This window comes from Rhinatrema bivittatum, chromosome 3 (genome assembly GCF_901001135.1).
Source record: "Rhinatrema bivittatum chromosome 3, aRhiBiv1.1, whole genome shotgun sequence".
Classification (NCBI taxonomy): domain Eukaryota; kingdom Metazoa; phylum Chordata; class Amphibia; order Gymnophiona; family Rhinatrematidae; genus Rhinatrema; species Rhinatrema bivittatum.
In genome coordinates, this window is record NC_042617.1 from 524,526,515 (window position 1) to 524,549,107 (window position 22,593).

Genomic DNA, 22,593 nt, shown 5'->3' on the forward strand with positions numbered 1-22,593 from the left:
CAAGGAAAGATTGCCAGAAATGTAATGTTCTCATCGTTTGAGTATTGAAGATAATTTATATTTACCTGAGTCAGATTCTCCTTAAAAGTTCAAGACCAGGCATTTAGTATGATCATCTTAAGAGAACCCACAAGCAGGGCCAATGCAAGAGCATTTGGCAAGAGCCTTGGGTCATGCACCCCCTCCCCCAATTTACCTCTAGTACAGCGCTCCCTCCTATCAGCGGCAGTGGTTCCAGATTTGTACTCCCTTCTGAGAATTAGATCTAAAATTATTCCTTCTCTCATCGGTTCCTGAACCAATTGCTCCATAAAGCTATCATTTATTCCATCCAGGAACGTTATCTCTCTAGCGTGTCCCGATGATACATTTACCCAGTCAATATTGGGGTAATTGAAGTCTCCCATTATTACCGCACTACCAATTTGGTTAGCTTCCCTAATTTCTCTTAGTATTTCACTTTCCGTCTCACCATCTTGACCAGGTGGATGGTAGTATACTCCTATCACTATAGTCTTCCCCGACACACAAGGGATTTCTACCCATAAAGATTCAATTTTGCATTTAGTCTCATGCAGGATGTTTATCCTGTTGGACTTTATGCCATCTCAGACATAAAGCGCCACACTGCCTCCCGGGTGCTCCTCTCTGTCATTGCAATATAATTTGTACCCCGGTATAGCACTGTCCCATTGGTTGTCCTCCTTCCACCAAGTCTCTGAGATGCCAATTAAGTCTATGTCATCATTCACTGCTATACATTCTAATTCTCCCATATGTTATAAAATTGCTGAATCCATGTGCACGAGCCGCCAAACATGCGCATATGTGTGCCTGCATGCGGGTCTTAAGATTCACCTCTTAGAGCATTGCAAATGCTGCAAAATGCCACTGCAAGACTGATCTCCAGCTGCTCAATGTGTAACCATATCTCTAAAGGAATTATATTGGTTACCTGTCCATTCACAAATCATGTACAAGGTCCTTTTGCTTGTCTATAATTTACTTGCCCTGAATTCTTATTACATAAGAACATGCCATACTGGGTCAGACCAAGGGTCCATCAAGCCCAGCATCCTGTTTCTAACAGTGGCCAATCCAGGCCATAAGAACCTGGCAAGTACCCAAAAACTAAAGTCTATTTCGTGTTACCGTTGCTAGTAATAGCAGTGGCTATTTTCTAAGTCAACTTAATTAATAGCAGGTAATGGACTTCTCCTCCAAGAACTTATCCAATCCTTTTTTAAACACAGCTATACTAACTGCACTAACCACATCCTCTGGCAACAAATTCCAGAGTTTAATTGTGTGTTGAGTGAAGAAGAACTTTCTCCGATTAGTTTTAAATGTGCCACATGCTAACTTGATGGAGTGCCCCCTAGTCTTTCTATTATCCGAAAGAGTATATAACCGAGTCACATCTACCCGTTCTAGACTTCTCATGATTTTAAACACCTCTATCATATCCCCCCTCAGCCGTCTCTTCTCCAAGCTGAGAAGAATTAATGTGCTCTTGTGGATTTACAACCTATATCAATCTGCTGCAATCTGCTGAGAGAGGATTTTTGGACATGCATTAAGCCCATCTGATGGAAACACGAGAGTGGACTTTTTCAATCACTGCTCCAGATATGTGGTACTCTCCCCTCCCATGGTGCTGCGTCTTATAGGTTGCAGAAAGACATTTAAGGGATTGTCTTTTTGAGCGTGCATTTGATTGACATATGTCAAGGTAGCTGTGGTTAGAAGTGTATGTCTTGGTAATTGATCCTGCACATTCATGTTTAAAGGATACTTAAAATATATTTATTTGATTGTTTTTTAATGTTTTTAAATTAGTATGTATTGTTTTTATATGCTGTATTTTATCATTGTTATTGTTTTAATGTGTATGTTGTTGGCTATGAACTGCCTTGGGCCTTGGTATATAACGGTATATACATTTTAAATAAAGATAACAAAAATTGCTAGCATGCCAACCCAGCACTTACCTGCAATCCTGTATCAGATGCTAAATTTAACATGCTCCAAGACTGCACTAAATTTAATGCCAGATTCAGGGCTTTTAATACATAGAATAGTAATTCTTGAAGAGATCATTACCATGCTATTTGCATATGCATGCACAGTGAATTTTACTATCCATGCATAGGCACTAAATAAGCCATTTTTGAGCCTTTATAAATCATGCATTAACAACAACACATGTTTACAACATAGTTCCTTAAGAAAGCTCCATCTTGTACTTCTCTGATATGGAATAGAAAATATTTCTGTTGCTCATCCTGAAAGATGCTCTGTTTGGAATCATTTAGGTAATTTTTCATTTAACTTTCCTTTGCACCACTAATGTAAAACTTCCAGAGGAACAACTGAAGAAAATTTAATACAATGAACCTTTGGATCTGCCTTCAGCTTAACTCATTTGTTATTTTAAAAATCTTCCTTTATGTGGTCCCTCTAGTTCTCTTCCTTAAAGGCCCTCTGTTCTTTCTCCTCCTTGAAACTGAACCTTTTGTGGATGTCTAGTGCCACTGCTAATCAAAGCCAAGGAAATCTGCTTTATAGGGATAAAACAAAGAACACATTAGAAACTGAATGCATAGGCCTACAGGTAGAACACTGAACTATGCACCTTATCTCATGGATGGTCAAAGACCTTTGGTGACAACTTCCTCAGAATTACAAACTTGTTTTTTTCTTCTTTCAGTATGCCCTGGATGTTGCTAATGAGATTCTTAATGAAAATTCATGGAAATACACAACTGAAGAAAACAGCAATCTTGGCCCTCAACTTCTCCAATCGATGGAACAATATTTCCTGAAGATGGAGTCCATTGATCGACCCGTGAATATCACCTATACCAATGTTAACTTTCATAGTGCTGTAAGCTCATGCAGCAGTATTAGTGATGGGAACAATTTGGAGGTTGTGTCAGGGGTCAATGTTGCGCTACCAGAAAAATCTGCAGCAACACTTTCTTCTCTGAATTGCTCTGCTCAGTTTTTCTCACTGACTTACAAAACCTTGGGGCTCAACTTTCCAAACCAGTTTGAAGAATACAGCGAGACAAGCCGAAAGTTTGAAATTGCCAGTGACATTGTAACCAATGTAATGATTCTGGATAACCAGCAACGCAAGAAAGCTAATGTTAATATGACATTCAAGCTTGAGAACAAGAAATGTGGCCAAATCCCCATTTGTGTTTACTGGAATTCCACTCTGGAAAAGTGGTCATCGGATGGGTGCACCACACACATCACCAATGGTGTCACAACATGTCTCTGCACCCATTTAACCTCTTTTGCAGTTCTAATGTCAGGCTCTGTACCACCGATTGACAGTGTTCATGCAGCTATTCTGAATCACATTACAAATATTGGTATTAGTATCTCCATAGTTTCCCTTGTCCTATGTATTTTACTACAAATGATGCTCCTTCAAGATGCTGGTAGCCTCACTGCATATTTCAGACATGTGATTCTTTTAAATATTGCTATCTGCCTGCTGTTGAGCAACATCTTGTATCTTGTACTTTCTTCCATCAGTGGCACAGACCAGAAGGAACTCTGCATGGCTGTGACCTTCTGTTGCCATTTTTTCTTTTTGACATTTTTTTGCTGGACCCTGGTCCAAAGTCTTTTTCTATTTTCTCGCTTGGTTTTTGTGTTCCACCATGTCAGCAAAACCAAATTTATGGCTCTTGCTATTTTGCTAGGATATGCTTGTCCTTTTCTCATTGCTTTAGTTACCTTCTTGAAGTTCTCTTCGACAAATGGCTATTTTACAGATAGTATGTGCTGGTTGGAAAGCTGCTCTGGTGCCTCCCTGGCCTTCACTGTTCCAGCAATTGTGATTCTCCTGGGGAACTTCCTCGTGCTGCTTGTGGTAATCCAAAAACTCCTGAGACCATTTGTTCCTGAAGGGGCCATTGAAGATGAGGAGGTCATCAGGAAGCTGGTTAAAGCCATTATATTCTGTGTCCCACAGTTTGGTTTGACGTGGGCAGTCGGAATCCCAATACTCGTATATCATAACTCCCTGGTGTTACACTACTTATTTGATATTCTAAACCCTCTTCAGGTATGTAATAGTCATGTTCACCTGTTATGCAAAAATCACAAAACTACCTCATTTTCCTTATGACACACTGTTGTAGAACTCATGTGACTTATTTATATATACACATTTATAAACACTTATGCTAAAGAGTATATTTATAACATTGTTCATTTAGCTGTTAAACAGTCTTCAAACTGACTAAATTGTCTGTGTTTCTTCTCAGCATCCTAGGCTTCTTCTTCATAATTTCTATACTGAACTGAATTTTAGCAGTTAAGGAGATCAATATTCAAAGCTATTTAGCCAGGTAATTCATAAGTTATCCAGCTAAATGGCAACTCTTTAAATATTGGGGTGTATCTGGCTAAATTATAGCCGGATAATTCATTATCCGGCTATAATTTAGCCAAATAAATAGAGGCATTCTGGGGCAGTGTAAAGTTATCCAGGTAACTTACCTATTTTCAACTATAACTGGCTAAATAAGCCAGATAATTTTAGACCAGCCTTAGAGTAGACTAAAGTTATTGGGCTTTGTGTGGCTGGATAACCTGACACTTAAGCAGATATCTTCAAAATATAGCCAGTTAAATGGCACATTTTTCCTTGAAAAAAAAAAGTTGCATTGGACCTCCTAGCCCAATTCTGAACCCCTCCTCCAATTGAATATTTAAAAATTACTTTGTTGGCTGAGACCTTCCAACCCCTGCAATGAGTAATTTAAATATATAACTTTCATGCTGGCACCAGCCTCCCCCTGCCCTTGCTCTCTCCCTGGTAAATCAGCCTTTAAATACGATCCCTTCCTCTCTCACCCTTGCTCCCACCTCCCCACCCCAACCCTAACACACCCACCCACCCAGTACCTGTGAGAACCCCAGGTCCCCTATTTCTAGTGCTGGGATAACAGTACTCTCCGCTTACAACCGTGAAGATATTTATTAGGTTAGTGTGAGCTGATACATTTGTAGAACTTTTGTGTTGCACTTCAACAGAATCCCCACTGCTCTATAAACTGACTATTCATTCTTCTGTAATGAATAGATATGTGCACTGATGTTTTTTTCATGCTGTTTTCGTTTCAGGTTATCTATTAAATTTCGTTTTTATAATGGTCCGGGAGGTATTTATTTCAGGTTTCCTTAATTTTGGAGTTAGGGTACACTAACCAGTTTTACTAAGTTCAGGCTTAGTGTGCACTAATGGGACTTTGTTGTGCAATAACTAGATGTTAGTGCGCACTACCTAGTTTTCTTAATTTCGGAGTTAGTGCGCACTAATAAAAAATGTTACCAATAAGTGAAAAAGAGTCAATTGGAGAGCAGTTCGTTAGCTAGAAGTATGGATCTGCATTCCCATTGGCTGTCTCCTTCTAAGGAGAGATTAACCATTATTTAGCCAGATAACCTTAGGTGTCTCCACCACCCTTTTCAGGATATGAGCAACATGGAAGGGCTTTCCTATTTGGATGATGTGCACTTCTAAGTGACCCATTCTGATAACTGTCAGAGACAGGAAGTTGAGCTCAATGGACCATTGGTCTGACCCAGCTTGACATTTCTTATGTTCTTATGCCTTCTGATATTCTATAATCTTCTGGTTCATTTTTTTCATGGCTTTATGTACTGTTTGAATCTATATATAGCAAAACATCTTGCGTAGGGCTCTATATAAAAACTGAAATTAAATTAAATCAAAAGTTCCTATAAATGGTCTGTTATAAAGATAAGCCAATGTAAATGAATTGTCTATAGTTAGCATTTGTAAACTGTATTAAAGACCATTGAAGGACTCCTCTTTCACACCACAGGGATTCTTCATCTTGCTGTTCGGGTGCCTGTTGGATAAAAAGGTTTGTAAGCCATGTTTTCTATTATCAGTTTTCTCTCTTTCTGGGGTGGGAGTTCTATTCTCTGGTCAAGAATAAGGAACTGTAATTCCCTATTTCAGTGTTTCCCAATGCTCTCCTATACACCTCTATCTAGTCAGGTTTTCAGGATTGCCCTAATGAATATATATTAGATAGATTTGAATATACTGGGACTCTGATATATGGAAATCTCTCTCATGAAATTCATTGTGGATATCCTGAAAAGTTGCCTGGTTAGGTGTGCCTCCATGAGAGGACTAGATCAATGTTTCCCAACCCTCTCCTGGATGCACACCTAGCCAATCGAGTTTTCAGGATTTCCACAATGAATATATAGATATTCATACCCTGGGTTTCTAATATATGGAGATTTATTTCATGCATATTCATTACAGCTATTCTGAAAACTTACCTGGTTAGGTGTGCCTCCAGGACTGAGAAACACTATTCCTCCATTTTCTATCCTATATGCAGCTGTCAAGATAATGCTGCTGTCAGTAAACAGGATGTGCCACCAATAGATCTCAGAATCTAAGTACTAAGCTCACTTTCTAGTTTATTTTTGTTTATTTATTTATTTATTTAAAAAATGTTCTATATCGTCATTAAGTTAAATACCATCACAACGGTTTACAGAAGGGCACGATAAAGAGAAATATGGGTGGTATAGATTACAAATTACTCGTGTGCCATCATAGTACGGTAACAATCTATATAAATAAAAATGTTAAATAGTTTGTACGTCGTCGCTAATCTCTCCAACCGCTTAACCGAATGCGTTCAAATTTGCACACAACATTCACTTCCCATACGGGAAGGATCTTATACACTTACATTACATATAGGTCACACCTGTGACAGGTAATACAAGTTTAAAAATTGCTTACACAAAACAGCGACATCTGGTGGCCGCCAGCGCAAGCGCAACCTCTTACACCTTTCATACACACTCACATACCACACCCCACCACCACACAGGGCTATTGTCTTTCATTCACACTCCCTCATAACACACAGAAATCCACACTCATCACACCACACACCCCCACCCACACGCCTGCCAATGTCACTTACTTCACCCACCCTCCCAAAACACACCAAAACACGGATTCCTGGCTGCTACATTGGGAAGCCACGCATTTCACACACCCTCCGAATTTAAATTAAAGTACCCTCTTCCACCCACCCACGCACTGCACTCCGATCACACACTACACCTGAAACAAGTCCGTGCTTCTCCGCTGGCACCACAGGAACAGTCCGGGACACATCGCATTCAGTAGGGCCGTCGGATGCCAGCAACCAAAATGGTGCCGGTGGACCTTGCCCTTCTATACTATACGGAGACAACAATGACGTCGGTGCACCATGTGACATAGTAAGGGCAAGAGCCCGTCGGCACCATATCCTCAGCGGACATTTGCCCTTACTAGGTCACGAATCCTGATGCATCCCTTTTACCGGTGAAGTTTTGCAACATGGCAGCCGGCGGAACAAATCCTAGCACACACCCTCGCCACCGGCTGGCAGTTTTCACAGGTAGCCGGGGAGGAGCACGGTGGGGGACCGTTCTTATTTTCTGCCGCGCGTTTTTCACGGGGGGGGGGGCACTCATTCTCCACGCCTCCCGAGAGGGGGGCTGTAGCGTGGGTTGTTCTATTTCGCCGGGTTGGGGGGGGGGCCAGGAAGGTGTGCTTGCATATTTAAACTATTCTTTGCTGGTGCTGTTCATTTGGGGTAAAAAAAAAAAAACAAACCACACACAAACTGTAACCTTTACTGCTCTGTTCTGTTTTTTCAACTTTACCAGGCTCAGCCACAGCTGAACCGATTGCTTTCAAATTTGGACACAAGCTTCACCTCACATACGGCAAGGTTCTTCTACACTTACATTACATATATGTCACACCGGGGGCTGGTAAAAAAGTTTTAAAATTTGGTTCCACAAAACAGCGACATCTGCTGGATAAAAGCGCAAGCTCTTACACCTTGCACAAACGCTCACACCCCACACACACGTGACCAATGTTTGGGATTCACACACCCTCCGACCACACACAAATCCACCCTCCTCACACATCCCCCCCCCCCCCCCCCCCCCGCACAAATGCCAATTGTACTTACTTCACACACCCTCCCAAAACACACAAAAAATCACAAAATTCCAGCATGCTACACCGGGAGGCCACTAACATGCCACATGTTTGCAATTCCCACACCCTATAACTCACACAAAAACACCCTTCTCACACCCCCCACGCACATGACTTTTCTACTTACTTCCCACACCCTCCAAACGCACGCAAAACGGCAGAATAGTTCGGGCTGCTCCAGCGGGGGGGGGGGGGGGGGGGGGGGGGTGGCAACAGCGCTCCGTGACACATCGCATACACTACGGCAGTCGGCAGCTAGCAATCAAAATTGCGCCGACGGCTCTGTCCCTTACTAGGACACTCGGGAACGCCAATGGCGGCAGTAGCCCATGTGACATAGTAAGGGCGAGGGCCGTTGACGCCATTTTCTGGACTGGCAACCGGCGCACCTTCGCCCTTACTATCTGAGCGAGACGACCGCTCCCATTGCTCCACCCTACTGACAGAATAAGTTCTAACAGCCGTCGGAGACAGTTTCAGTGCTGGCTGCTGAGGGCCAGGCGCCAATACTTCCATGCCGGAATGAACGCCCGCTCCACCGACTACCATTTTTGACAGGTATCGGCGGGCCTGCAGGGGGGGGGCGTGGGGATGTTATTGCATCCATGTTCGGGGGGGGGCAGGGGGCGGTTATCCCCATTCTCTTTTCTTTCTTTTCCACCTAACCTGGCTCTGCCACTGCAACGCGTGGCCGGGTACAGCTAGTGTAAAATAATAAACTAGGGGGTAGATTTTTTAAAAAAGCGCGTTCGCGTACTTTTGTTCGCGCACCAGGCGCAAACAAAAGTACGCTGGATTTTATAAGATACGCGCGTAGCCGCGCATATCTTCTGAAATCCTTGATCGGCGCGTGCAAGGCTGCCGATTTTGGGCAGCCGGCGCGCGCCGAGTCGCGCAGCCTGTCTCCATTCCCTCAGAGACCGCTCCAAAATCGGAGCGGCCTCAGAGGGAACTTTTTTTCGCCCTCCCCTCACCTTCCCCTCCCTTCCCCTACCTACCCCCCCCCCCCCCCCAGGCCCTATCTAACCCCCCCCTACCTTTATCCACGGATTTACGCCTCCCGGAGGGAGACGTAAATCCACGCGCGCCAGCGGGCTGCTGGCGCGCCGAGACCCAACCCGGGGGCGGTTCCGGAGGGCGCGGCCGCGCCCTGGAACGCACCGAGCCGAAACCACGCCCCCGGGCCCGCCCCCGAAACGCCTCGTCCCGCCCCAAAACGCCGCATCGTTCGGCCCCGCCCCTGACACGCCCCCTAAAAAAAACCCCGGGACTTACGCTCGTCCCGGAGCTCTGCGCGCGCCGGCGGCCTATGCAAAATAGGCGCACCGGCGCGCGAGGGCCCTGCTCGCATAAATCCGCCCGGATTTACGCGAGCAGGGCATTTAAAATCCGCCCGTAGGTGTGTAAATTAAACCTGATTGTTAGGAACAAATTAGGCAGTTTGATTTTAACATTAATATGCTTATGTAGGTTACTAAAAACTTCTAGCTTGGTGCATCCTTATCGCTCAACTATTTTTCTCCTTTTCTTTATCTTTATAAAATGCTTGTTTAAAAAGCCAGGTTTTCAGATTAGTTTTAAATAATTTCAGATTTGTCTGTAGTCTTATATCGAGTGGCATGGTATTCCAGAGTACAGGACAAGCCAGTGACAGTGCTCTTTCCCTTACTTGCGTGAGATGTGCTGATTTGACAGAGGGGACAGTTAGTAGAGCTTTATTTGCAGATCTCAGGTTTCTTTGTGGTACATGCACGCGCAGTGCCATGTTAAGTCAGTCGGCTTTATCATCGTGGATTAGTTTATGGATTATACAAAGTGCTTTATATTGTATTCTTTGTTCAATTGGAAGCCAGTGGAGTTCAGCAAGTGTTCCTCTTTTTTTTGCCTTTCAAAACTCTGGCAGCGGAATTTTGCAATATTTGCAGAGGCCGAATTGTAGATTGAGGTAGTCCTAACAGCAGGGAGTTACAATAATCTGTGCTAGCGAATATCATTGCTTGTAGAACTGTGCGAAAATTGTTAATCGTTAATAGAGGTTTTAGTCTTCTTAGGATCATTAGTTTTGTATAACCTTCTTTTATTTTCTGTGAGATGTGTTGTTTCATGTTTAGCTCAGGGTCAATTATTACTCCTAGATTCCTAACTTTTGTTGCTAACTCGGTGGTTTGAATATTTTTGATTGTGAATGTTGGTTGTGTGTGGTGAGTGTTTTTACGTTCAAGATGTAAGAATTCAGTTTTGTCAATGTTTATAACCAATTCCATCTGGTTTAGGAGCTGTTTGATTATTTCTAGGTACATATTGGCTAGTTTCATTGTTTCTTCAATGGTGTTTGGAATGGGTAACAGTAATTGTATATCATCTGCATAAATGTTGTTGTTGGCAAAGTTGTGGAAGAACCTCCAAAAATATTAAAATAGTGCAGAGCTGCAATCATCTTTTTCCTAACTCAGACCTAGATTCATCATTTTGCTCTAAATATAGCACCTACAATAAAAAAGGGGTGTGGTTAAGGTAATTTTCAAGATACCACAATGTGAGCGTGAGAGAGAGACAGTGAGAGAGAGAAAGAGAGACTGACTGACTCTTTACAAGGCTTGCATATAAGTAAACTATTTATACCACTGTAAGAGGGACAACTAGTAACTCAGGGTGAGGTTTTGTGGTGGCCTAGGTTTTGGGGGGCAATTTTACATGCACAGTCAGAGGAACGAACAGCGTAAAGATTTGATGTGATTTGGAGTGATGACAGGTACAAAAATATGAGATTTGTATATTGTACCCTTGACCTAACTTGATAACAGCTAGGTAGAGAGTGCATCAAACTAGGTCAAGAATACATTGTACAAATCTCATCTTTGTGTACATTTCGTCACTCTAAATCACATCAAATCTTCACTGATGTGTATTGTGCTGTTTGTACCTCTGACTTTGCAAGCTGGGGCAGCTTGCAAAGTCAGAGGTACAAACAAAACCTAGCCCACCACCAAAACCTCATCCCAAGATACTAGGTGCCCCTCTTACAGTGGTATAAAAAGTTGACTAATAGGTGCTCTTCTTCAGGTGTTCTCTCTCTCTATATATACCGTGTTTCCCCGAAAATAAGACAGTGTCTTATATTAATTTTTGCTACCAAAGATGCACTAGGCCTTATTTTCAGGGGATGTCTTATTTTTCCATGAAGAAGAATTCACATATATTGCTGAACAAAAAAATGAACATTTATCATATTCTGAATAGTTGTCTGGTTATGCTGGTTTGTGATGACAACTAACTGTGAATCCTGCAGGGTAAAAAAATCACAGCTGCATGCTCTGGTGTTCTGTGCGACGGGCATGCTCCCAAATAAAAACTTTGCTAGGTCTTACTTTCGGGGGAGGTCTTATATTTAGCAATTCAGCAAAACCTCTACTAGGTCTTATTTTCAGGGGATGTCTTATTTTCGGGGAAACAGGGTATATCACACGTGATGTTAAACACCCCTCATTTTCATAAACTTTGCTCAAACTCCTCCCTTTTAAATTTGCATATGTATCTCGCGATCCGTTATTTATCACATGCATTATGGTGTTATTGTGGGCGTTAGGGCCCTAACACCCGCAATAAGGCTCTAATGCGAATTGATGAATGACCCTGTAAGAAAGCAAGAGGTATTACCCAATGGGGACTATAATCGTAGGGTACAATCTACCCACTAAATATACTATCACAAAATAGTTCACTATGGTGCCAGTTCTCTATCCAGGAAAGCATCAGAGCTGACATGAACACTCACATTTATTTATAGAAGGGTAATAAGACTCACAAGCTAAAAAATAAATTAATTAAAACAAAATAATTTGTATTTATATTCCACCTTTCATGCCACTTCAAAGCAGATTACAATCAGGTACTGGAGACATTTTCCTAACCCCAGAGGGCTTACAGTATAAAACAAAAGCACTATTTATTTATAATTGTATTTATTACTCACCTTTTTGAATACAAATTTTACCCAAAGTGAGGAACAACATATTAGAGATGAGCTTCGTTTTTCTGTGTCGGGTCGGGTTTCGGTTTGGGCGCTTCGTGGGAAAAATTTGTTTTCCCGCGGGTCATTTTTCGGCGAAACGGATTGGAAAAAATGAATCGGAAAAAACGAATCGGAAAAAGAAAAAACACCCCAACCCTGCAAATTTACTTTATTACAAACCCCCCCCCCCACCATCCTGATCCCTCCCCAAGACTTACTAAAAGCCCTGGTGGTCCAGCGGGGTCCCGCGAGCAAAGTCTCTCTCTCGGGCCATCGGGCCTGCCAGGAATCAAAATGGCGCCGGTGGCCCTTTGCCCTTACGATGTGACAGGGGCTACCGGTGCCATTGGTCAGCCCCTGTCACATGAAAGGCGCAATGGATGGCCCATGCCATTTTCTCAGATGGTGCCGTCCGTCCATTGCTCCTACCATGTAACAGGGGCTGACCAATGGCACTGGTAGTCCCTGTCACATCGTAAGGGCAAAGGGCCACCGGCGCCATTTTGATTCCTGGCAGGCCCAACGGCCAGACAGCCCGAGAAGGAGAGATCGCTCACGGGAACCCGCTGGACCACCAGGGCCTTTAGTAAGTCTTGGGGAGGGATCGGGATGGTGTGGGGGGGGGGTTGTAATAAAGTAAATTTGAAGGGTTGGGGTGTTTGTTTTTTTTATAAATGTGCCTCCCCCCCCCCCCCCCCCCCGGACTAACCTGAAAAACAAATTTTTCCCAAAGTTTGGGGAAAATCCGTTTCGGGGTTTGGGTCCCCTGAACCAGGATGAATTAGGCAATTTCATTTCAGAGGTCAATTAGCAGAATGACAATATTAAGGTGCACATCATGTCTACAATGCTACACTGGGTCACGAAGCATGGAATCCCAAGGAGCAATCATAGATAGCCTAAGTCACCAGATTTTCTTGGAAGATCCTGGGAAGTTTTCTCTCTCTCCCAGCTCCTGGATCCCTAACTTGATTGCGCTTTTCAAGTTTCACCAGCAGCTGGTTTCCAGAGCAGTGGAAGTAACAGCACAAATCACAGTAAAGGAGAGAGAACACTGTTTATTTCCCATGGCTGCCTCACTTCCTCAACTCTCTGCCATGTGCTTTTGGTTTGGAAGAGGAAGTGTACTTTACAGAAGGAGTAGATGAGGTTATTACGGTCTCATGGTGATTATGTTCTCTGTGTCATTCCCTGTGGCCGAGAATGCTGCTGCCAATCTCTAAGAACATAAGAACATGCCATACTAGGTCAGACCTTGCAAGGGTCCATCAAGCCCAGCATCCTGTTTCCAACAGTGGCCAATCCAGGTCATAAGAACCTGGTAAGTACCCAAAAACAGTCGATCCCATGCTACTGATGCTAGGAATAGCAGTGGCTATTTTCTAAGTCAACTTAATTAATAGCAGGTAACGGACATCTCCTCCAAAAACTTATCCAAACCTTGTTTAAACCCAGCTACACTAACTGCACTAAGCATATCCCCTGGCAACAAATTCCAGAGTTTAATTGTACGTTGAGTGAAAAAGAACTTTCTCCGATTAGTTTAAATGTGCTACATGCTAACTTCATGGAGTGCCCCCTAGTCCTTCTATTATCCGAAAGAGTAAATAACCGATTCACTTTTACCCGTTCTAGATCTCTCATGATTTCAAACACCTCTATCATATCCCCCGTCAGCCATCTCTTCTCCAAGCTGAACAGTCCTAACCTCTTTAGCCTTTCCTCATAGGGGAGCTGTTCCATCTCCTTTATCATTTTTGTCGCCCTTCTCTGTACCTTCTCCATCGCAACTATATCTTTTTTGAGATGCGATGACCAGAATTGTACACAGTATTCAAGGTGCGATCTTACCATGGAGCGATAGAGAGGCATTATGACATTTTCCGTTTTATTCACCATTCCCTTTCTAATAATGCCTAACATTCTGTTTGCTTTTTTGACTGCCGCAGCACACTGAGCCGACAATTTCAAAGTATTATCCACTATAATGCCTAGATCTTTTTCCTGGGTGGGAGCTCCTAATATGGAACCTAACATTGTCTAACTACAGCAAGGGTTATTTTTCCTTATATGCATCACCTTGCACTTGTCTATATTAAATTTTATCTGCCATTTGGACGCCCAATTTTCCAGTCTCACAAGATCCTCCTGCAATTTATCACAATCCACTTGTGATTTAACTACTCTGAATAATTTTGTATCATCTGCAAATTTGATCACCTCACTCATTGTATTCCTTTCCAGATCATTTATAAATATACTAGCCTTTAAGCCCGTAACAATGGGCTACATTACATTTTTTTTCAGTCCATTTTTTGAAACCACAGCACCCTTCTATACTTTTTCTCCCTCACTCCCCCTTCCCCTCGTTCACTCCTCCCCTTCCCTCCACTCAGTCTTACTCACCCTCTGTCTCCCACTGCCTCCTTCCCCTCACTCTCACCTCCCTCCCCTTCCCTCAGTCACTCCACCTCTCTCCCCTTCCCTCAGTCACTCCCACCTCTCTCCCCCTTCCCTCAGTCACTCCCCCCCCCCTCTCCCTCATCCCTCCTCCACTCCCTTTTTTCTTGCTCCACAACTTCTTACCCTCTCCACTTACTCCCATCCCTGTCTCTCACCCTCTCCCTCATTTCTCCCTCTCCCCTCACTCTTCCCCACCCCCTACCTCCCTCCCTCCCACACACTCACCCACTCTCCCTCCCTCCCCTCCCTCAGTCCCTCCCTCCCACTCAGTCCCTCCCTCCCCCTCACTCAGTCCCTCCCTCTCACTCAGTCCCTCCCTCAGTCCCTCCCTCTCACGCAGTCCCTCCCTCCCTCCCCCTCCCTCAGTCCCTCCTTCCCACTCAGTCCCTCCCTCCCCCTCCCTCAGTCCCTCCCTCTCACGCAGTCCCTCCCTCCCCCTCCCTCAGTCCCTCCTTCCCACTCAGTCCCTCCCTCCCCCTCACTCAGTCCCTCCCTCGCTACTGGCCGCCGCTGCCACCGCTCCTCGTTGTCGCCGCTCCTCGTTGTCGCCGCTCGCCGCTGCCGTTCGCCGCCGCTCCCGTTCGCTGCCGCCCGACGCCGCCATGTTTTTTTTTTCCACTGATGCTTACCCGCACATGCGCAGTAGAGCTGCTCTCTACTGCGCATTTGCGGCACGTCGGTCCAGGCTCCCTTATAGGTATGATTGAAAAGCACGAGTCCCAAAACAGATCCCTGAGGCACTCCACTGCCCACTCCCACTCTCTGTTCTGGAAACTGAAAGGAGAGTGGGGGGGGAGGGGAGAAGAGATTGGCGTGGAGGAGGGGAGAATGTGAGCTATGGGAAAGAAGCAAGAAAAGATGGAAGGTTGGGAGTGGCAGTAAGGTGAGAAATATAGGAAAAGAGGCAAATAAAGGAATAAGGTATAAAAATGTGGGAAAAAGACATGGAAGGAGATGGAAAGGAAGATAAGATGTGAATGTAACCTGCTCGGAGTTCACATCAGGCTCTGGATTCGTTTCATTTTCCCTTTGGTAACCACTTACCAGCTTCTCTGGAAAAGTCAGAGAGAAGGAGAAACAGTTATTTGTTTTGACCAAAAATATAACCCAACTTATATAACTTACGCTTGAAAAGTTGTTTCTTCACTCACTCATGAAAATAACATTAAATCAAGAATTTACTAAATTAATGCATATGATAATTTTTGTACAATTATCTTTCTAATTTCTGTAACAGGAAAAATAGAATTTCTCAATTGCCTAAGTCCTATCCTCAAACTTCTTACTTGTAACTTTCTTCCACGATAAGGGTCCAGTTCCTGATGTAATCTTTTTTATGTATAGTCTTCTGGCTCCACTGCTTTTAGAAGTCCATTACTCCATCTGAAAGAAAGGTTTCCACAACTTGAGTCCTTCACCTGCTCAGATTTCTATTGGCCTCTATCTGCACTGATCCTGTTGGTAGCACAGGTCTGTTGTCTCCTCCAGGGTCCTTGCAGGATTAAGAAAAGCACTTTACAAACGTTTAGTATAATGTTTCCATTCTATTAACTTGTGTTGCCACAGTATTATGATCCAAATCATCTCACATATATTACACAGGTTTACATCTGCAGAAATATTTGTCCGCAAGTAAAAAAAGATACCATCAATTATGCTTCTTAATATAATTATTTAGCACTAGCCTGAAAGACATTTCCAAAACTTGAGTCCTGCAACCCACTCAGATTTTCGCTGACCTCTGTCCTATAGCTATCCTGTTGGGAGCACTGGTCTGCCGTCTCCTTGGGGTCTGTGCAGGACTGCATAAACCCCACCCTTCTGCAAGCTGTATGCACCTATTTCACGTGTACTTTCTTCAAACACTGAGCATGTGTATTGCTGTAAAGCAAGAGCATCCAACTGAGCCTGCTCTATGCCCTTGCTCTCTCAAAGCTTCTTAAAGAAAAACTCACTGTGAAATTACAATCCATGGGCATTACATGAAGATGTGCTAAAAGAGGAAAGAGAAATAGGTGAGAGGTGGGATATAAAGAAGTTACCTGGAAGGGAGAAACTGGATATTAGAGAGAGGCAGGTGAGATGGAGTAAAACACCTACAAGGATAGGAGAACCAGGAAAGCAAACCAAAAGCCAGACAAGGTAAAGTAAAGGGAGGCTGAGAGCAGTATCATTAGGGAGACAAAAAAATAAATGTATTCTCAATTTATATATTGGATTATGTGGCTTGTGAACGTTTTAAATTATACATTGCATATATATTTAATATACTTTCTGAAACTTTAGGTGCAATAACTGATTTGTGGCATTGGTCTTCTCTTGTCCATGCTATTTCCTGCACTTAGCAAGTACTACTGATATTCTGGGATTTTTTTCTGAGGAGGGGAAATTGTATTTGATGTAACTTTCACCTGCCTCCCTCCATCTCCTCTACCCCTGGTCACCATGAAGTCAGCAAACCACATTTGGACTTGCAGTTAACCAGGATGACCAGAGCTAGTTCTAGGGCAAATGGCACCCTGGGCAAAAATTATTGATGCTCAACCCAAGACATTTTCTTCTTCCTTCCCTCCAAGCAATCTGCCCCCTTTCTCTCTCCATTCATCCATTCTCTTCCTCTTCTCCCCATCCTTCCTTCTATCCAGGCATTCTCTCTCCTCCTCTTTTCCTCCATCCAGGCATTTTCTACTTTTTCTCCTCCCTCCTTCCCTCCATCCATTCTTCCTGGCATTCTCTCTCTCCATCCATCCATTCTCTCCCTCCAGACAGACATTCTCTTCCTTCAGCTATTCTCTCCTATCTCTCCTCCTCTCTTCTGGAACTCTGACAGGGTCTTGCCCAGACCCCTCCTTCCTCCCTCTGCCTGAATGCCCTTTTTTCTGCCTGCACAGGCCAGCACGAAGTGACTTCTGTTTTCTCCTTACTACTGGCTGCTACTTCTGGCCCACTGCTCACTCATGTCCTTGTACAGCCGGTGCTCCTTCTGCTTAGCTGCCTTGCAGCCATGTTTTCTGCTTTCCCTCCTTCTTCACAGCCGATGCCGCTGAGAAGTGGCATATTCTATCTAAGCTGGTCCACGATGCTGGCTCGGGAACGCCTGAATCTTTAAGAGCGCAGACTCAGAGGGGAATTTTGCTATACTGTAGTTAATTTGTCTTGCCTCTCATGCACCAGTCAGCACTGCTACTACTTAGCCCACCAACTGGCCATCCCACTTGGGGATACTGATAGGGCCAAAGCCTCACAGTTGACTGTCCAGTTTGCCCCACCCAAAAGCCAGTACTGAGGCTGGCCACCTTCTAGTTTTCTAATTTTAGTGGAACTTCTGAATTGAAGATAGTGTATTTTATAAGCGTATTTTATACTTACTAAAGAGTTATCTTTAATATGGACTTAGTGATACCTAACACACAGTATACTAATCAGACAATTTCTGCTTTATATAATTGTCCAGCCACTGTGTTTAATGCTTAATCTTTCCATTGTACTTCAGGTAATGGAACTTACAAGGAAATACTTCCAGCGGATTCCATTAAAAGCTAATGCAGTAAGTCTGATTTACTTTATTCTTTCTCTCCAAAAATGCCTTTTAGAAGTTTCATTTTTGAAGCATTTCTACCACTTTGTATCTATGGGGGAAATGTCTGGCAAATCATACCTTGGGTACCTCTTCTAAATATGTTTTTCTAGCTTCAGATGCTCCTTCAATGGGCTCTCCTTAGGTAAATAGTAACATAAGAATGGCCATACTGGGTCAGACAAAAGATGCATCAAGCCCATTGTCCTGTTTCCAACAGTGGCCAGTGCAGGTCACAAGTACCTGGCAGGATCCCAAACAGTAGCTAGATTCCATGCTGCTTATCTCAAGGATAAGCAGTGGATTTCCTCTAGTCTGCCTAGTTTATAACAGTTTATGGACTTTTCCACCAAGAACTTGTCCAAACCTTTTTTAAACCCAGCTGTCTTTACAGAAACCATAAAGGAAGGGGTGATATCAAACCTGGTACCTACATATAACCCCCCCCCCCCGCCCCCCATTCCATCGGAGAAAACCCACTCAAAGGAAGGAAAAACATTGTCTCTTTTTCCCATGGGCTGGGGGCAGGATAACCTTCAGGGCAAATTGGGTCAAGGACACACACCAGCTTTCACCTTCAAATAAGTCCAATGTCCACTAAAAAAGGTAGTGTTCTAGATTAGTAGTAGGTGAGTAGAAAAAACATTCCAGAAATGTTTTGATATTTGCATCAATTTCTTCTACTTTATATTCTAAGTAACAATCCTTGCTTCGACCTACCCTGGCTCTCTTACAGTCTTTCATTCTGACGTAGTCACTCACCATGTCCTGATTAGCTCAAGAAATCCCTTTGATTCTGCAGACAGAAATCAACTTAGCCCTGTAGCAGGTTTCTACTGGCACAATTTTCCTCCTGATCCAAACAAATTCCCACCACAATTAAGGTACTCTTTGTTTCACTATTCCACCAGAAGATCATAGATTCTCATTCCCCTCTAGCTTTTTGAGACACTTTGAGAGTATCTCTGCTTAAACTCCTGCTTTTCCCCTGTAACCCCTGGGACAGGGTCAGAGCTACCTCTTCCTTCTAGCTCTGTGACTCTGGAGAAGCCCCAGACCAAGTATAGTCAGGGTTTTTATAACCTTCTCCTGCCCTTAAGGGCTGCATCAAAGAGCTGTTTATATCACCCTCTGACTACCAGATGAACCCTCTGCACCAGAACCTTCTCACATTACTTTACTGCAATCTTTACAGACTTCCCTTAGGAGAGAAATCTCCACTTTAACATTACACACCTTTAGAATGTTAAAACTTACACACTCTGTGGCACACAGATGCCATATTCAAATTAGGAAAATGCTCCTAACGTAGGTGGTCACCTAAGCTGCAATGGTTTAATATAAAAACTAAGGCAGATAGTGGTCACACAAAGCTCAGGGTTCTGAACTTCAAAAGTACCAACTTTGTTAAGATGAAGGAATAACATAAGGTCGCCCTGGCAGGTCAGATGATTTCTGTAAAGTAAAACAATTGGCTAAACTAAAAGGAGCGACAGAAAGGTGGAAAGGTACTCCATAAACTTTTTATGAAAAATACAGTTATAAAAGGTATATCTCTGAACAATGACAAGGCAGAGATGCAAGGCAAGCCACAGTATAAATCATTACTCTTATGTACTGAATCACATTTTTGCTAAAGGAATGTTCTGGAGAAAACTAGTGCTGCAAGTTCACTGTAGAAAAAGTACTTGGAAATGCTGAAAGTACAAAAGGTTAGTGCTTGCATTCCATCTTAATTCTAATCTCAACTTACATGATGACAGTGCATATTAAGTGATTAGTCTTACAGGAATAGCTAAAGCTACCAAAAGGCTAAAAAGTATGTAAAAGGTCAAAAGGTATGTTAAGGGTCAACTCTGTTTTCTGGACTCAATTTATAAGAAAACATATGACTTACAATAATTCAATCTTATTAGCATATATGAGATAAAATTACAATGCCAACCAATTATGAAAATCTATGTTAACTAACTCACTGGTGTGAAAATTAGAGGTGGCATCTTATTTAACCTATTGTATCACTAACTTTCTCTGAGACTGCTTTCGAATTGCCCTTGCTGATAATTGCACTCTCCTGAGATATCTCAATAAATGACTATTCTCTGTTAGCTGCCAGTATTAAGCAATTCTTTACAGCCTACAACAAAGGACAACAAATATACATGTTAGAAAATAAAATATAAAAGGAAAAAGAGAGCAATCTTGTTTTCAGAAGAAAAGGCTGAAAATGTAAGGTGAAAAAGTAAGGTAAAAATGTAAGGTAAAAAATTATAAGGGATCTCAGAAATGGGAGGATAGGGAACAATATCTGGAAATGTTGAGGGAAACAAGGAACTTCATCAGAAAGCTGCATAAATAAAAAAGAAAAAGTATTAAAGAAAGTGACAAGTCATTTTTCAGATATGTCAGTGCAGGAGGATGTGCAGAGAGTGATTGTAAAACAGAGAGGTAAACAGGAGGAATGTGAGGAGGATGTCAAGGATAAAGAAAAACTAAGCAATTACTTTTGTTCAGTGCTTACTGAAGAAGAGACTGAAGAAGGCAGGAGTACATATGATACTGTGGTAGACATTCCTTGAGAGAGGATTTACATGGAACTAGCAAATCCGAAAGTGGACAAGGCAATGACTAGGATACACTGAATATTAAGGGAGCTCAGGAGATTCTGGCAACTCCACTGACGGTTCTATTCAATCAATTTTTGGCAACAGCTTAGAAGGAAGGAAGACATCACTTCATAAAAGTGGTAAGAGGGAGGATGATTTATTATTATTATTATTATTATTATTATTATTAAACTTTTTATTTGGAAATTTTTGAATATTGCAACAAGATAACTTGCAAAGAAAATAAGCTACTAACACCCAGCAATAAACTAAAAAGCAAAACAGTAGCTCCAATATTAGCCCACAAAGAGAAGAATGGGATCCAACCACAACCAATGAAGAAATGATATAAAGCAAAAGGAGAAAAAGAAAATGAACAGAGTTGACTAATATACAGTAATGAGCATCTAATAATGCTCAATTACTGCTGGGGCTCCCATAATTACCCACTTTTGTTGCATTTAAGAAAAAACATAATTGAGATGGTTTGAAAAAGGTGTATGATACATTCTAACTAAGCATTTACAAGGGTATCCTATAATAAAGAAAGTGCCAAGAGATAAAACTTCCTGGTACATTTTAAGAAACTTCTTCCTACAACCCTGAGTCTTCTTAGTTAAACCTGGAAAAATTTGTATCCTAGCACTGAAAAACAATATGTTATGATTACGAAGAAAAGGCACATTATAGAGTCCTTAACCTGTTCAAAAACAAAAGACACCAATAAGGTTGCTCTATTAACCTCTAAATCCACAGATTTCTCCAACAAAGTTCTCACATCCAAATTGTCCATCCTTCTTTCTCCAGGAAGATAATACTGTATATCTTATTAAGAGGTGGAACAGAATTTTCTGGAACATTAAATATTTCTACCAAATACCTCTTAAATAATTCCAACAGGGAAGCAGTGAGCATCTTAGGAAAATTAATTTATCTTAAATTTAAATGTATGGTAAAGTTCTCCAAATTTTCCAATTTTTTAATTCACTACCAACTTATCTTGACCCCAGAGTGCTGAAAGAACTGAGAAATGAAATTGCGGGCCTGCTATTGGAAACTTGTAAACTATCAGTAACATCATCTGTACACCAGAAGACTGGAGGGTTGCCAGTGTAACGTCAATTTTTAAAAAGAGATCAAGGTGTGAGACAGGAAACTACAGACCAGTGAGTCTGATGTCTGTGCCAGGCAAAATGGTAGAAACTATCATAAAGAATAAAACTGCTGAACATATAGATAAACATAGTTTAATGGGACAAAGCCAACAGGGATTCAGCCAAGGGAAGTCTTGCCTCACAAATCTGCTACATTTTCTTGAGGGCGTAAATAAATATGTGGATAAAGGTGAGTCAGATGATATAGTGTATCTGAATTTCCAGAAAGCATTTGACAGAGTCCCTCATGAGAGACTTCTTAGGAAATTAAAAAGTCATGGGATAGGAGGCAGTGTCCTATTGTGGGGGACACTGTTGGAACTGCCAATTGGTTAAAAGATAGAAAATAGAGAGTAGACCTAACTGGTAAGTTTTCCCAATGGAGAAAGGTGAATAAGGGAGTGTACCAAGGATCTGTTCTGGGACCACTGCTTTTTAATATATTTATAAATGACCTGGAAATGTGACCAAGTGAGGTGATCAAATATGCCGATGTCACAAAATTATTCAAAGTTGTTAAACTGCAAGAGGATTGTAAGAAATTGCAAGAGAACGGGCATGCAAATGGCAAATGAAATTAATGTGGATAAGTGCAAAGTGTTGCATTTAGGAAAGAGTAACCCAAATTATAGCTACATAATGGGTTAGGAGTCACCACTCAGGAAAAGGGTCTAGGTGTCATCACTAAACAAACA

General features: G+C 42.4%; 1 protein-coding gene across 2 annotated transcripts in view; it reads left to right on the plus strand.

Annotated features, from left to right (window-relative positions):
- The window catches only part of LOC115088219 (adhesion G-protein coupled receptor F1-like), a 101,057-nt gene that overhangs the window by 64,967 nt on the left and 13,497 nt on the right, over positions 1-22,593 (plus strand). For both annotated transcript variants that reach the window (XM_029596268.1, XM_029596269.1), the window contains 3 exons: positions 2,711-4,084; positions 5,874-5,915; positions 18,055-18,108. In XM_029596268.1, coding sequence (XP_029452128.1) covers positions 2,711-4,084; positions 5,874-5,915; positions 18,055-18,108 — 1,470 coding nt within the window. The remainder of the gene's footprint in view (positions 1-2,710; positions 4,085-5,873; positions 5,916-18,054; positions 18,109-22,593) is intronic.